Source organism: Podarcis liolepis, assembly GCF_965112155.1.
Source record: "Podarcis liolepis genome assembly, chromosome: 11".
Taxonomy (NCBI): Eukaryota; Metazoa; Chordata; class Lepidosauria; order Squamata; family Lacertidae; genus Podarcis; species Podarcis liolepis.
This window is the reverse complement of record NC_139565.1, coordinates 49,227,247-49,244,423: the sequence shown is the minus strand read 5'-3', so window position 1 is coordinate 49,244,423 and position 17,177 is coordinate 49,227,247. Positions and strand designations below refer to the sequence as shown.

At 43.3% G+C, this 17,177-nt stretch overlaps 1 protein-coding gene across 7 annotated transcripts in view; it reads left to right on the top strand.

The window, feature by feature from the left end:
• TARS1 (threonyl-tRNA synthetase 1) overlaps nt 1-17,177 on the top strand; it is a 214,267-nt gene that overhangs the window by 187,298 nt on the left and 9,792 nt on the right. For 6 of the 7 annotated variants that reach the window (XM_083465919.1, XM_083465922.1, XM_083465921.1 and 3 more), the window contains exons 4-12: nt 8,958-9,038; nt 10,219-10,409; nt 10,975-11,098; nt 12,304-12,425; nt 12,915-13,032; nt 14,149-14,213; nt 14,300-14,378; nt 15,175-15,321; nt 16,391-16,489. In XM_083465919.1, the coding sequence (XP_083322045.1) occupies nt 8,958-9,038; nt 10,219-10,409; nt 10,975-11,098; nt 12,304-12,425; nt 12,915-13,032; nt 14,149-14,213; nt 14,300-14,378; nt 15,175-15,321; nt 16,391-16,489 (1,026 nt within the window). Of the gene's footprint in view, nt 1-6,740; nt 6,985-8,957; nt 9,039-10,218; nt 10,410-10,974; nt 11,099-12,303; nt 12,426-12,914; nt 13,033-14,148; nt 14,214-14,299; nt 14,379-15,174; nt 15,322-16,390; nt 16,490-17,177 lie in introns of those variants that run through there. The other variant, XM_083465923.1, reaches the window with a different exon arrangement.

The window sequence follows — 17,177 nt, the reverse complement described above, 5'->3', positions numbered from 1 at the left end:
TTTCTGCTGCTCCAGAGAAGCGGACACGGAGCAATGGATCCAAACTACAAGAAAGAAGATTCCACCTAAACATTAGGAAGAACTTCCTGACAGTAAGAGCTGTTTGACAGTGCAATTTGCTGCCAAGGAGTGTGGTGGAGTCTCCTACTTTGGAGGTCTTTAAGCAGAGGCTTGACAACCATATGTCAGGAGTGCTCTGATGGTGTTTCCTGCTTGGCAGGGGGTTGGACTCGATGGCCCTTGTGGTCTATTCCAACTCTATGATTCTATGATCTAGTTTGCCTTTAGCAAACCTGATTGGCAGATGTTTTCCAAACTCGTGTTATTTATTTTTATTTATTTGTTGCATTTATATCCCACCTTCTTCAAGGAGCTCAGGGTTCTCATGGCTCTCTCCCTCCTCATTTAATCCCCACAACACTCCTGTGAGGTAGGTTCGGCTGAGGGGAAGTAACTGGCCCAAGGTCACCCGGTGAGCTTCATGGCTGAGTGGGGATTCAAACCCAGGGCTCTAGCATCTTGGAAGAGCCACCGCACTCTGGGTCCTTTTTAATTTCTCCCCACCCCCCCGTGCACTGCAGTGCTCTGAGCAGCACCAAGCAACTGAGTTTAGCTGCTTTTTAATTTCCCACAATTCCCTGGTGTATGGCTTTTTGGGAGGCATTGTGGGAAATTTAAATGGCAGCCCTTAGCTACAGAATAATGTCACTGGCTGTGAGCAGTAGCAAAAAGCTTGCTAAGGCTCTCCAACAAGGTTGGGGACCTATCAAGAATGAATTTTGCCCAACTCTCTCTGTCTCTCTCTGTCTCTCTCTCTCTAATCTGGACTTGGTTCTGGTTGGCCTACAATGCCACTTTGTATTGGATCCATGCCAAGAAATAGTTTCATGTGAATTTCCAGGATTGCAAAACAGAACAGCAACAAAAAAAAAAAAAAAAAAAAAAAAAAACAAAACCATAATGGAAAAAGGTTAAATGAATCCAAACAGAATCAAGGTCACAAAGGATTATATTCTGAAATGTGTAACTTTACTGCCCTCTCCTGGCTATATTTATTACATACCGGTAATGTTAATAATGTTAATAATAATGTTAATAATAATCTTTCCAGAATCTACCAGTTGTTGCAGTTTTTCATTTCTCCTTTAAATAACTTTGTTTCCTGTTTGTTTGTTTTTCACTAAATATTTTCTAGTTTTAGAATCTCATCTATGGTTCTAGTATTGTATCATACAAATAAACAAAATGGTGAGACTCCTGCAAAAATTAGCTTCTTTTTCACATACCTTCATACGTTAACTTGCTAATGTACATTTGTGAATCATCATGCTTGAACTGAACAGTGGAAGATCTTCTTATTTATTTAAAGCACTTTTACTCACCTCTTCAGTCAAAAAGGCTCCAAGGGTGACTTACAAGATCAATAGTAAGTTAAGTCCCTGCCCTGATTGTTAACAATCTAAAAGACATGGCACACAAGGAAAAAGGGTGGGGAGGAAGGAATAAAAAAACAAAAGCAAAGTCAGGCACCAGTTCATACAACATATACACAGAGACAACTTTGAATATATTTGACACTTTGGTTTCTCCATCAGAAAACAAGAAAATCACTCACATACCCAAAAGGAAAAATTAAGGCTAGAATCCTATTATTATTACTGAGTTGTTGCTGCTGCTGCTGCTGCTGTTATCATCCGTCTGTCTCAAGAGACAATAGAGTGCACCTCTGAGGATGACGTCTAACTGCTGTGTTAGCAGGACTTAAGTACCGTATTTTTTGCTCTATAAGACTCACTTTTTCCCTCCTAAAAAGGGGAAATATATGTGCGTCTTATGGAGCAAATGCAGGCTGCACAGCTATCCCAGAAGCCAGAACAGCAAGAGGGGTCGCTGCTTTCGCTGTGCAGCGATCCCTCTTGTTGTTCTGGCTTCTGAGATTCAGAATATTTTTTTCTTGTTTTCCTCCTCCAAAAACTAGGTGCGTCTTGTCGTCTGGTGCGTCTTATAGAGCAAAAAATACAGTAATCTCCCAGGACATGGTGGTTCTGGGCTGCCCAGATGACAAGACCCACTGCTTTCAGCCTCCCTGATGTGGTGCAAAGGAAAGCAGAGCATTATGTTTGGCACCAGCTTGGCTGCAGGAGTTGCCAGAAGGAGGCATACAAGGCACCATCCAGCTGTTTTAGGGACTTCACTCTGGATTTGTGTAAGGTTTACTCCTTAGCCTTTTCTTCACCCAAAGATAAGAACAGCGGAGGTTTAGGATCAGAGTTTTCCTTCTCCTAGATGGGCCACCTTCCCAGGTTTACAAGCCTCACCTGCCCCATGTGCAGAAACCACCTTTCAAACTATGGGGCCCACTATTGGTCTGTTCCGCTCAATCCGCCAGAGCCTGTCTTTGCATGCATAATTTCTTTTTAATTTTCCATTTTTTTTAATTAAATCTGCAAAATTAATGTATTAAACAAGAAACAAAATAAGATGAGTTATAATGGACTATTTTGAAAAGTTTCTTTTTATAGATAGCATAGTGTATAGACCAGGGGTCTGCAACCTTTAAGACAAAAAGAGCCACTTGGACCCGTTTCCGAAGAAAAGACAACAACTGGGAGCCGCAAAACCATTGCGACATTTAAAACAAATATATCTCCGGAGCCACGATCTGACAGCGGGCGGGAAGGTGACGTCGGGACGGTGCGTGACTAACGCACGCACCGCCCCCATGCGACGTCACAGCCAGTACAGCACCCGCCACAGTGAGGAGTGTCGGGGCGCACAATGCGCCTCCTCCCCTAGCTAGTATCCACCCCAGAGCCGCAGCAAAGATGTAAAAGAGCCACATGCGTCTCCGGAGCCGCGGGTTGCAGACCCCTGGTATAGACTTTGTTTTAAATACTATGAACTGGATTTAATTAATGAAAAACTAAGACTTAATTGAAGTGTTTATGATTAGCTGGTGCAGCTAATTACTTAAAACAGTACAAGTGTCTGATAGAATTGTAGTGTTTCATATTGTGCTTTTTTCAGTATGTTGTTTGTTAGTATGGTATGTATGCTTGTGTTTTTATATTGTAAATCATCCTGTGATCCTTGGATGAAGGGCGGTATAGAAATTTAATAAAATAAATAAACATTATCTTGCTTTTCATGTTTTCATATTGTTGCAAACCGCTGTGAATGATACAGCAGTATATATATTGGACTGCAGCTGCTATGAGCCCCAGCCAGCATTTCATATATATATATATATATATATATATATATATATATATATATATATATATATATATGTTTTCGTAGATTTTCACGGGTACAGGAATGCAGGTTTTGGTGTCCTCGGGTGTCTTCCCGTGTAAAAGTTGGGGTGTCTAGGCGACGTTTCGACGAGGTCTCACTCGTCATCTTCAGGCTGGTGCTTTCGGCTTCTTGTTACTGGAACAGAGCGGGATCTCAGTGTTTGAGTTCCTATAAATACTGTAGAGGGGTGTGGTGTATTGCCTCAAAAGTTCTGGGCAGAGGGGAAGTTCCCAGGCTAGTGTTCTTTTCTTCTTTTGTTCCTTAATTACTTGAGGGATATCTTGAGTGATTTCTTGAGTGATATTCTGAGTACCACTTAGGTGGGTCATTAGGTGTGGATTAGTTGCTAAAGCCTTCGTGTCTTGACCTCTTGAATTTGTGAAGAGTTTTTCTGGGAAGATGGCTGTACTGCACTTAGTTGTGCTTTGGCTTGGCTTCGTGTATAGGGGCGAGCTGTGGTTTTGTGCCCTGTGCCAGCCAGATCTGTGTAGGGATTGCAGGGGGGTGCAGCATCCGGAGGTGCCACTATGGTTTGGTTACTGGATGGTGTCTGTAATTTATCTGTGGAGAGGGTCTGGGTTTGGGTCTGGTGTGGTTGATTGGTGGTGGCGTTCTGTGTGCCTCTGGATCTGGTGTCGGTTTTTGTGGGGAGGGCTAATTTCCAGATGTCTGGCAGGCGGGACGTGTCGTCACGCTTGTTCATGTTGTGAGGGTGTTTCTCTATCTCGATGGAGATGAGGGTCTTGGCTACGGAGTCTTGGCTACGGAGGGTCTTGGCTACGGATGAGGGTCTTGGCTACCCTGCACAAATAAACTCCGTAGCCAAGACCCTCATCTCCAGAACCAAACGCCTGGCTGACAAAGACCACTTGACAACTGAGTTACAGAATCTCTCAAATGTGTTAATCGCCAATGGATACCAGCAAAACAGGGTTAAGAAGCTAATCCAAAAAGAAACACCCCCCAAAAACCAAGACACGGAAGAAAACAATGGCATGGCCCTCCTTCCTTATATCAAGGGCACTACAGATAAAATTAGCAAAATCCTCCATAAACACAATATCAAAACAGCCTTTTGCACCAACCAAAAAATAGCCAATATCCTCAGAAACCCCAAAGATAAAATCCAGTTGGAAAACCAAGGGGTCTATGAAATACCCTGCAAAGTCTGCCCAGCCACGTACATTGGACAAACAAACAGACGAATAAATGCACGTATCGCAGAACACAAGAATGCCGTCAAAAAAGAAGAAAAATCTTCCTCTCTTTTCCAACACATGAAAGAAACAGGACACGAAATTAATTTTGCAGATTCCAAATTGCTCTTTAACATGGAACATCACCACAAGAGAATAATCATGGAAGCCATCGAGATAGAGAAACACCCTCACAACATGAACAAGCGTGACGACACGTCCCGCCTGCCAGACATCTGGAAATTAGCCCTCCCCACAAAAACCGACACCAGATCCAGAGGCACACAGAACGCCACCACCAATCAACCACACCAGACCCAAACCCAGACCCTCTCCACAGATAAATTACAGACACCATCCAGTAACCAAACCATAGTGGCACCTCCGGATGCTGCACCCCCCTGCAATCCCTACACAGATCTGGCTGGCACAGGGCACAAAACCACAGCTCGCCCCTATACACGAAGCCAAGCCAAAGCACAACTAAGTGCAGTACAGCCATCTTCCCAGAAAAACTCTTCACAAATTCAAGAGGTCAAGACACGAAGGCTTTAGCAACTAATCCACACCTAATGACCCACCTAAGTGGTACTCAGAATATCACTCAAGAAATCACTCAAGATATCCCTCAAGTAATTAAGGAACAAAAGAAGAAAAGAACACTAGCCTGGGAACTTCCCCTCTGCCCAGAACTTTTGAGGCAATACACCACACCCCTCTACAGTATTTATAGGAACTCAAACACTGAGATCCCGCTCTGTTCCAGTAACAAGAAGCCGAAAGCACCAGCCTGAAGATGACGAGTGAGACCTCGTCGAAACGTCGCCTAGACACCCCAACTTTTACACGGGAAGACACCCGAGGACACCAAAACCTGCATATATATATATATATATATGTGTGTGTGTGTGTGTGTGTGTGTGTGTGTGTGTAAAGGTAAAGGGACCCCTGACCATTAGGTCCAGTCGTGACCGACTCTGGGGCTGCGGCGCTCATCTCGCTTTATTGGCCGAGGGAGCCGGCGTACAGCTTCCAGGTCATGTGGCCAGCATGACTAAGCTGCTTCTGGCGAACCAGAGCAGAGCACGGAAATGCCGTTTACCTTCCCGCCAGAGTGGTACATATTTATCTACTTGCACTTTGAGGTGCTTTCGAACTGCTAGGTTGGCAGGAGCAAGGACCGAGCAACAGGAGCTCACCCCGTTGTGGGGATTCGAACTGCCGACCTTCTGATCGGCAAGTCCTAGGCTCTGTGGTTTAACCCACAGCGCCACCCGCGTCCCATACACACACACACACACACACACACACATATTAAAGAAATACAGTGGTACCTCAGGTTAAATACTTAATTCGTTCCAGAGGTCCGTTCTTAACCTGAAACTGTTCTTAACCTGAAGCACCACTTTAGCTAATGGGGCCTCCTGCTGCCGCCGAAGCACAATTTCTGTTCTCATCCTGAAGCAAAGTTCTTAACCCGAGGTACTATTTCTGGGTTAGTGGAGTCTGTAACCTGAAGCATATGTAACCCGAGGTACCACTGTACTGGCTGGGGCTCATGACAGCTGCAGTCCAATAGTGTTCAGAGAGCCACAGGTTTTTGCGGTCCTTGATTTAAGTAAGTTTTTTTTAAAAATCACAGCTATCTGCTAATCATTCTAGTTGCAGACAGACCAGACACAAATTCTGACTTGCCAGCAACTTTCATACCAGATAAAATACATGGCAAAAAGTGGAGCACATTAGGAACCAGCCACTCTATGCAGGGCCTGTGATATCATTGGACCAATGTGACAGACTTCAGAGGGGCACAGTAGTGACCTTTGAAAGGGCACGTTTTTATACAGATTAGTTTTTGTTACATCTTTATATTCTGAAGTTTTATCATTTTTGAAGTCATGCATACCATATCCGTATGTATGAAAAAGACCGTACAGTTGGTTGGAAATCTATGTAACATATACCTAAAAAGTGAAAATGCATTTAATTTAGAAAATAAATTTAGCAGTTTCAAGTGCTTTTGATTTTTTTCCTAACACACACCTGTTTTGTTTTTAAAATTGAAGTTAGCAATTTTGGAGAGGGGAGGGGGGATGCATTTTTTTCTGCCTGGGGCGCAAAGAACAGCCTGGCACCGGCACTGACTCCACCTGACCCCCGATTTGTGAAATGGGATCCCTTGAGAGAGCGATCGAGCGGGCGCGCTCAACGGCCAAGCCGCGTCCCCGCTCTCTCGCCTCTCGGAGCGAGCAGCTTCCGCTTTCGCTCCCGGGGATCGCCATCCTTCGCGCTCCGCCCCGCGCCCCGGCCTGGGCGGGCCCGGGAAGCACGTTTTGCGGCGCGTTGCATCAGCTGCCGGGGCCTGCGCGATTGAAACCAGCCCGGCTGAGTTCGCTGGCTGCCGCTGCTATTGGGCTCCTCGCCGCTTCGGAGGGAAGAACCGGCTCAGCCTGTGCAAGGAAGGAAGATGGAGACGGCGGCAGATGAACAGGTAAGGGGGCTCCAGTTTTGCGCCCAGCCTCCATGGGGAGGCTGGCTGGAGGCAGCACCCGCCCTCGGTGCCTCCAGACTTAAAAGGAGGCCTCGCCTTGGGCTCTTTTTCTCTTTCTTTCAAAGAAGCTTCTCCAGGGAGTCCCGGCTGGGTTTGTAACGTGAGGACGCTGCTTGCGCGCACGGCCACTTTTACGCAGCACCCTTGGCTGCGAAATCCTTTGGCGTTCGCCTCCTTTCATATTATAACTGACCCCCCCCCCCCATACGTAGAAATGAAATAATTTGCCCCTCGCACCCACCCCTTTCTGGAATACAAGGCCCTTCCTTGTTGGGACCTCCTGACACCCGCCTGTAATGTGTGAGGCGCCATACACGTGGGCAGTATAGTGTTACGTGGACTCTCGGGAAGTCGCCATGCAAATGTCAGCGAGGATGTTGTAGTTCGAAGGCCAGCATTAGTCACAGCTGCCGCCACGCCACCCTTATTCCCGAATCATGCTGGGTGCTTGTCTTTTAATTATTTTCTCTATTAAAAAACAAAATCTGCTTGGTATTCCTCCAAGGAGCTCGGAGTGTTGTGTATAGATGGGGGTCATTCAATACAGAATGGCAATTGCTGTTTCGTTTCCTCTCCAAGGTAGGGCAGCCTTTCCCGTAAAGCAAGTGGGATCTAGGAACAAAAAAGGTGCCTCATACAGAGTCAGGCCATTGGTTCATCTAGGGCTGTTGACACAGGCTGGCAGCAATTCTGAGTTTCAAATGAGGGGAATTCCTAGCTCTGATTAGAAATTATGGGAATTGAACTAGGGACATTGTGCAGGCACAGCAGGTGCTCTTCCTCTGCTATGGACCTTTAAATATCAATTTTTAAAAAATGAAAAAAGAGAGGAAGTGCTTTTCATTAATTTCAAACAAACTGGACTGTTTATTTTTAAAATCCTTGCCACTATCCTTATTTTTGTGGTGTCCAGTTTTCTTGTTTTACTTTAGTTTTGTGAACTGTCCTGAGATCTCTCCTACAGAGCAATCTGGAGATCTGATAAATCAGTCAAAAAACAGCCACAGGCTGCATCTTGATGTACAAAGGCAATATGCTCATCTGATCACCAGATGCCTCCATCTTGATATTTCTGGGTTGCTTGGCTGCTCCTGGGCATAGAATGCCAGCCTAGATGGTCTCCTACTGCCCAAGTTTATTAGGAAGTGTGAATACAGAACACTTCACCATGGTGGCAGCTTTTGATTAACCCATCTGCACTTCCAAATTGTGAGTATAAAAGAATAATAAAAATGGATCGAAGTACAACAGGCCTGTGTTGAAAGCCCCCTCAGTACATTCACTCATTGACAGTGGTTGTCAACTTTTAGAGATAAGGGCTCGTGCCCTATTTGTGCACCAGCCAGGAGTGCCAGTAGGCTACAGACACAAATTGTTTTGGGATTCCTGCTTGTAACTTGGCAGAATTGGATCACCAAGTGAGTAGTCCTCAACACTTTCAGGTTTGGCAATGCAAGGTCCCTGGGTAACAGTTTGTGCATTGGCATCACCTGTGCTTTCTGAGGAAAGAACGGCTGTGTTTCTGCCCTTTTCTTCAAAAAGAAGCTTGCAGGCCAAGGAGTGCAGTGCCAAAGGGAGCCTCCCATCTTGACAACTGCGTAGCTAAGCATTTTGACTCCCCCAAAGTAGGAGTTGGTTTATTATTATTATTATTATTATTATTATTATTATTATTATTATTATTATTAATCTTACTTTCTTTTAGCTTAATAAGAGGGTTGTTAATAACAGAAATGGATTTGAGATTCCGGTGCAGCTAAAATGTCTAATTATCCTGAATGTATTCACACTAAAGTTACAGAAATTCCCCTGCTGTTCTTACCATTTCTAAACAGAATACTGATTTTTCTAGCAAGATTAATTATGACACTTTTTGAAACAAGTGCATTGGTGGTTTTCTTTTATTCTTCTAGATCATTGCTGGGGGAGAGAAGAAGAAAGAACCAGGAAAGAAGAAGAACAAGGAGGGAACTGGTGATGGTGGGTGCTTGGAGGTAAGCCTCTACTTCATGTTTCACAACGGTGGGCAACTGGTGGTCCTCTAGATGTTGTTTGACTACAGCTCCCATTATTCCTGACCGTTGCCTGTGGTTCCTGGGGCTGATGAGAGCCCAGCAACATCCCACCTCTGTACTTAAACTATTTACACCCTGACCTGGAGCATATTTACTTGGGAAGTAAGTTGCCCTGATTTTTCCATGCAATTTATTTCTCAATAGGTGTGCCCTTAAAACTTTTTTCCCCAGGGTTTTCTCACAGTTTGAGTTCGGAGGGATGCAAAAGCAAGGTACACCCTCCAGCTCTCTTGCCCCTTCTGTCAACCAACCTTTTCTGATAACAGACCTCTCTCTGTACTATAGGCAGGGTGCTCCAAGAAGGCACCTGTAGATAATTTGGTCTTTATGGCGCAACCTCTAAAAGTCTTATCTACATGTGGATCCAGGTATACATACAAACATCTCCCTGTGACATAGAAGCATTATGGGGCTTAGTTGAGATGTGCTGGAGGTTGCTCAGAGGCCTGAAGGGATGTGTGATCTGGCCAGCTATGGTTATATTTGGGATGGTTGGGTAGGAACATAAAAACAGCCTGGGTGGGTCAGACCCAAATGTCTCCCCAGTCCATAACTTTGTTTGCAACAGTGGCTGGACTTAGGCCTCTGGGATGTATTCAAGCAGAGCATGGAGGCAAAGGTTTTTGCTTTTTAACCCCCTCCCCCGAATATTTGGTATTCATATGTATGCTGCTTTTCAATATGCAGATTCTATTTTGTTATAACAAGCTATTGTAAAATAATATGTTGACTTAGAGCTATTCTGGATGGTTTCTGAGACTCTGAATAAAAGTTTGCTTACTAAGGTTTTGTGCAACTGCTTTATTAATGGCATGGTTACTTTTGAAGTACATTAAATATTTTAGATGAACTTTGAAGTACAGTGGTACCTCCGGTTATGAGCGGGATCCGTTCTGGATGCCCAGCCGTATCCCGAAGATTTTGTAACCGGAGGACCGCTTCTGAGCTCACGCGAGCAGCAAACCCACCTCTGGTTTTGCCACATTCGCAACCCGAAGATTACGTTACCCGAAGGTTATGTAACCCGAGGGTCCACTGTAGTTAATAAGACTAGTTTCCACAAAACTCCTTTTTCTCCACCTTTCCTTTTTGCATGCAGCTGAGTCAGTTGCCTGACTACATCAACCCACGACTAGAAATGTATCATAAACTGAAAGCAGAACATGACGCGCTTATGGCAGAACGAGCTGCTAAAGAAAGCCGACCCATTAAAGTTACCTTACCTGATGGCAAGCAAGTTGATGCTGAATCCTGGAAGACAACGCCGTACCAAATTGCCTGTGGAATCAGGTGAGCTTTCTCTTGGAGTACAGCGTTTCTTATTTGGGTATTTAATCCATAATAGTGTGCTAACCACCCTCTCCTCTGCTTTTATTCTTCTTTCTTTCTCTAAAATTGTATTCGATATTTTCAAAAGGATTTATTATAGGAATAAGCTTATTGTGAAGATGCTTGCTTCATTGAGGTATATTAAAGTGATTACACACACACACACACACGTTGGCAGTAGTTCTATGCTACTTCATGTAGGTAACTGTTAGTCGCTGGATAATAATTTTGAATTAAACTCAGGAAATTATATACCTTACAAAAATCTTCTCTTGAGCAAAAGAGCTTGATCCACTAAACACACACACACACACACACACACACACACACACACACACACTGATACCAGGTTTTTATATCTTGAAAAATAATCTTAGAATAGCCCTGGTAGGATTAGGAAGTTGGTTCATTGCTTATGGGAGTGCACATTCGGAGAAGTGATCAGTTGTAACTCATGTGCTATTGAAGTATATCTGTTGTTTCTTGCTGTATACAAACAGCTTATTATAATATTTTGCCTTTTTAGTCAAGGTTTGGCCGACAACACGGTTATTGCTCGAGTGAACAAAATGGTTTGGGATCTAGATCGTCCTTTGGAGGCAGACTGCTCCTTGGAACTGCTAAAGTTTGATGATGATGAAGCAAAAGCGGTAATCTACTATTTATAAACTGCCCATTAAGGAAGGAAGGCTTTAAAAGAGAATACCTGGACTGGGTTTAATTTTTAAGAATAATTTCTTCAACATCTCAGGCAATTGATGTTTCAATTGATGAGCATTCTGCACTCAACATATAGTTTTCTAAATCTTTCACTGAGCAACAATGTCTGGCGCCCTGCTGTTCAGTTTCTCTGAGCTTTAAAACCATTTTCATTGTTCTGAAAAGTAGGTTTTGTTTGAGGGCATGTGTAAACGGACTCTCCAGAGTGGGACAATTGTCCAAATTATGTTGAAACGTATGGTCTAGTGGTCAGTGTTGGACTTTGACCGAGGAGACCAGTCCCCACTCAGACATGAAGCTTGCTGGGTGACTTGGGGCCACTCACTGACTCTTAGCCTAACCTCCCTTACAGGGTTGTTGTAGTGATTAAATGAGGAAGTGGAGAACAAAGAGTTCCACCGTGAGCATTTTGGAGAAAAGATGGGATATAAAATGAATGATATTGGGGTGATAGCTCAGAGCAGATGTATCGAAATCAACAGACTAAAATTTACATCACTTGAATTTAATGAGTCTGTTCACTATGACTAGCGTTGGATATTCTTTCAATAATCTTCAATTTTTTTAAAAAATTGGGAAATCACTGTTTATTAAGATAGAGATTAGCACAGAGTTTAGTGTTTTTGGAAGAATTAATTATGCCAAGTAATACAAAAAGGGAGGGATGCGGGTGGCGCTGTGGGTTAAACCACAGAGCCTAGGACTTACCGATCAGAAGGTCGGTAGTTCGAATCCCCGTGATAGGGTGAGCTCCTGTTGCTCGGTCCCTGCTCCTGCCAACCTAGCAGTTCGAAAGCACGTCAAAGTGCAAGTAGATAAATAGGTACCACTCCGGCGGGAAGGTAAATGGCGTTTCCGTGTGCTGCTCTGGTTCGCCAGAAGTGACTTAGTCATGCTGGCCACATGACCCGGAAGCTGTACGCCAGCTCCCTCGGCCAATAAAGCGAGATGAGCACCGCAACCCCAGAGTTGGTCACGACAGGACCTAATAGTCAGGGGTCCTTTAATACAAAAAGGGGAGCAGAAGATTTATATGTTTACACATTGTAACTCTTGGACTACTGTGGAAAAGGAAGATGTTAGATGATGGCAGCCCAGGAGTCTGAGCTCCCTCTCTTTCTTCCCCTCTTGCTAGGTGTATTGGCACTCAAGTGCCCATATAATGGGTGAAGCCATGGAAAAAGTATATGGTGGCTGCTTGTGTTATGGCCCGCCGATAGAGAATGGGTTTTATTATGACATGTTCCTTGAAGATGGGTAAGTTTTCGCTCTTGTTCAAGTGAAAGTATCTGGATTGTTCTATATTGTAACCTAGCCTAGATGAAAGAAAACACAAATCCCCCTGGAACATGGATTGAATAAGTCTGTGAATTTAAATCGTTTGCTGTTTTCCTTCATGATGATGTTGTGGTAGTGTACATTCTCTAACTCTCTGGTTCCTGTTTGCCTAGAGGCCAGCCTTTTTGGTATACCAGGAAAAAAGCACACCAAGAACTCAGGCCAATATAAGTTTCAGTAGTGGGAGTGGTCCCTACTCACAAATCAATAGTCAATTGTAACAAAAACTAATCCATTCAAAAGTATGTATTCTGAGAAGGATTACAAACTCAAACAGAGATTAGCCTTCTTGGTATGGCAAATTGTGTTTTTGTGATGGAACACGTGGGAATGTAAGAGAGGGATAGAGCTCAAGAAAACAACCTGCACATCTTTATTTTAAAAAATGAAATATTTGTCCACTCTTAGGGGTGTCTCTAGCAATGACTTTCCTGGTCTAGAGGCATTATGCAAGAAAATTATGAAAGAGAAGCAACCCTTTGAGCGACTGGAAATTAAGAAGGAAACCTTGCTTGAAATGTTTAAGGTAAGATTTCAGAGCATATGGTTCAAGTCGTCTGTAACTATCGCATCTACAACAGCGTTAGCTGTGTGTTCTTTTGCAATTTTTTATCTGGTTATTTGAATGCAGATTATTAATTTACCCACGTCTTATGGTCTTGATGGATGGCAGATTCCATTTCAGCAATCTTAGGTAGAAGATTCTTTTTTTCATTAAGCTATTGCCAAATACACCCCCTCCCATTATGCTGTGGGTACTCTTTTCAAATCAACTGCTTATTGCAGTATTGAATGGTTCAGTTGGGATAATGCTTTGAAACATATACTGTATTTACTAGATTATTACAAAGATTTAAGATGGAAATACGCTACAGAAATCTCAGAATCCTAATCATTCTCCCTTGAACTTCTTTGCTTCTCATTAGTTTACTAATCTCACAATCCAGTACAGTGGTGCTTCGCAAGATGAAATTAATCCGTTCCGCGAGTCTCTTCGTCTTGCGGTTTTTTCGTCTTGCGAAGCACGGCTATTAGTGGCTTAGCAGCTATTAACGGCTTAGCAGCTTTAAGAAAAAAGAAACAAACTCGCAAGAACTCGCAAGACGTTTCGTCTTGTGAAGCAAGCCCCATAGGGAAATTCGTCTTGCGGAACGACTCAAAAAACGGAAAACTCTTTCGTCTTGCGAGGCATTCGTCTTGCGAGGTACCACTGTATTGGTTTGTGTAAGTCCTATGGTATGAACATATAGGTAAAGAACAGTTTTTGGGCTCATTGTATTATGAATCTTGCAATCACTAGGCTGGGAATTATGTGCAACTATTGGCTCGTGAGGTTCTGCAGAGTCCTGGCTTCCATTTCTGTTAAGGTCAGACAGAATGGAGATTTCAACTAAGGCTGAAGATTTGCTGAATATTGGATGATGCAGTTGTAGAGCAACCCATATTTTCCTTGAGACATCTTTTAAGATTGTTTGACTTCATGAGACAGAGAAATAAAATTCTTGGTGTCTGTAGAATGACTTTTTGTTTTTATGGTTCCCTTTTGTATGAGTTGGCAATATATTACAGGCATATGTAAAGATGCAGTTTGGATCTTAACAGTGGCATAGAATTAACTCCCACTCTTCTGTTTTTCTCAAAGTACAATAAGTTCAAGTGTCGGATCTTGAATGAAAAAGTCAACACTCCAACTACTACTGTATACAGGTAAAAGAATACAAAAATCAGCCAAACCGAGAGCTCCTATAGTGTAACTATTCAGGAGTCTGATTGTTATCCTTGTGTGGTTTTAGGTGTGGCCCTTTGATCGATCTCTGCAGAGGACCTCATGTCAGGCATACTGGTAAAATAAAGGCATTAAAAATACATAAGGTAAGAAATTAAACTATAGTGCAATTAAAGTAAGAGTGTAGAAATCTCAGGGCTAATCCTCAGTGGTAGGATTTTCTGGGAGTGTGCTGAGGTTTTAAAATCAGATCAAAAATCAGTTTCATTAATGAAGAATTAATTCATTAGAGTGGTTTTTAGCCAATGTAGATCTCTACAATTCATGCCCATTCCCCTATACTGCACTGCAGATAGGAAGACAAGAAACCTATATACCAGTTTAACTTACCTGAATTGTTTTTGTAAATTGAGGTTTTTTCAAGCAGTGTATAAATTCTATGAAGTAAATAAATTAGATACTATTAAGTTAAAGAGTTTTTTTTTAAAAGGTACCATATTCTCATGCTAGCTATTGAACTCAATGGACTGAAAGAAAATACTTTGGCCCCATTTAAGTTAGCATATATTTCATGTGGCAGTAAAGGCTTTGTAAGTCCCACTGACTTCAGTGAGATTTTTAAGCCCTTCTGCTGCTTTGGTTTTTGTCCATTCTCTTGTCTTTGTGTATTGTGGCCATAGTTGTCAAATGATGGGGCTGCTTTTTTGGGGATGCAGCTTTAGAATATGCAACTATTTGTTTACATTACTTTTTAATATCCTCATCTTCCCCTCCCACTGGTTTTCTCAAGCACAAGAATAAAGTATCTGAGAATGTAAGAAGTATGCAGCTTCAAAACACAGATCTTACACATAGTGAAGCCTTCCTGAGTAAAGTTTAGAGTTGCTGTTAATAAGCTCTGCAACATCGCTTTGTGGTATTAAACTGTTTCTGTGATTCCAGAATTCTTCTACATATTGGGAAGGGAAGTCTGATATGGAAAGCCTGCAGAGAATTTATGGAATTTCATTCCCAGATCCAAAAATGCTGAAAGAATGGGAGAAGTTCCAAGAGGAGGCGAAAAACAGAGATCACAGAAAAATTGGGCGGGTAAGAGTAACATCGGTAGCATGGATTTGAGCTGGTCATAGGAGGAGAGTAAAACTGCTCCTTAATGTTTTCGATGTAATAAAATAAATGGTATATTTAATTCTGTAGGCATTATTTCAAAATATTTTTAAAGTATGTATTTAAGATGCTGAATATTTAGATGTAGGCATGCATTAACTTTTAGTGTTTGTTTGCTGTACAGACAGCAACCATTTAAGGCACTGATTGATGTGTGGGCCCTTTTGGACCCGGAAGAGGTAGAACAGGAGATGGAAAGAGACAGAACACGCTTATGCACACTGTGCGATGTGCAGAGGGGCTGCACATGGAACCCCCATGTGAAAAAACGCCCACGTGAAATGGTTGCTGCCTGTTTTGCAGGGATGGGAAACTTCTGGGCCGTGGCTTCCCAAGCCTTTGAATTGGGCTCATGGCACTCTCCCTATGCCACAGTCCCGCATTGACTCACTTCACTTCCCCGCTGTGTTCTGCTCCCTCCATGAATGCAGCAAAGTGACCATGGACAAACAGAAGGGTTTCATTCTTGGCCGGCTACTCTGATGAAGCAGAGTCCACTATCCCTGCTTTGACAGCGCATTCTTTTCCTGCATTTCGCTTTTCTGAGCTTGGCTGCCTTGCTGTGCCTTGTGAAAGGGGAGCCCCCTTCTTAGCACACAGAGAGCTGGCTGCCTTCCATTCAGGCTAGCTCACTGCCTTCCCTCGTGAAAGACTCGCCTCTAAAACCTGGTGGAGGCAAATGGAACATGGGGTGAAAAATTAAGCATCCAAAGGCAAATGCCACCAAACCGTTAAACTTTTTTTCCATTCATCATCGTTTCTCTGAATGTTCCTTTTCTTTTTCACGCTGTGGTGGAATAAAACGTCTTCCTACTTATTTTCCGCCTCTTCTGGAGATTGTTCACGTTTTCTTAGAGAAGCTATGTATGTTTTGAAGGCCTGGCTCCTTTTGTGTGATGTTATAAAGTGATGGTTCATTTTGATGTTGCCTAAAGACCTCCGTCACAACTTTAGCACAGGGTGCAAACTGCTTTTTGGTTTCTCTCCCCAGGATCAAGAACTGTTTTTCTTCCATGAACTCAGTCCTGGGAGCTGTTTTTTCTTACCGAAAGGAGCATACATCTATAATACGCTGATAGCATTTATTAGGGTAAGTTTGAGACACACGTCCAGTTCATCTTTGCCAGCCGCCGCCTGTCATCTCTTGGAACAGTGACTTGCGTTTGCACAGAGGCAACGCAAAGGAGAAGATTGCATTGACTGCTTTCAAAGCTCCTATGCGCAGTCTGTTTCATATGAGCCATATAATACAGTGGTGCCTCGCAAGACGAAAAGAATCCGTTCTGTGATTCTCTTCGTCTAGCGGTTTCTTCATCTTGCGAAGTAAGCCCATTGAAGGATTAGCGTATTAGCGCTATTAGCGGCTTTTAGTGGCTTATCTGCTGATCGGATCAGCTGATAAGCGGCTTAGCGGCTTAGGAAAGGGGGGGGGGGAGGAAAAAAACCAGCAGGAACTCGCAAGACATTGTCGTCTTGCGAAGCAAGCCCATAGGAAATTCATTTTGCGAAGCACCTCCAAAACGGAAAACTCTTTCGTCTAGCGAGTTTTCCGTTTTGCGAGGCATTCGTCTTGCGGGGCACCACTGTATAAGTGCTGCTTGCCAGTAAGCCTGCCCTGCCCCACGTTTCCAGAGCAGACCTACACAGCTTTTGCTAGACATGTACTGTGACGTGGCAGTAGCTCGGTAAGTTAACCCTTGTGCTGCCTTCACAAAACAACAACAACCCAGGTTTATCACACTTTAGCACGGTCACTTTGTAGCTGGCAGCAGCATTTG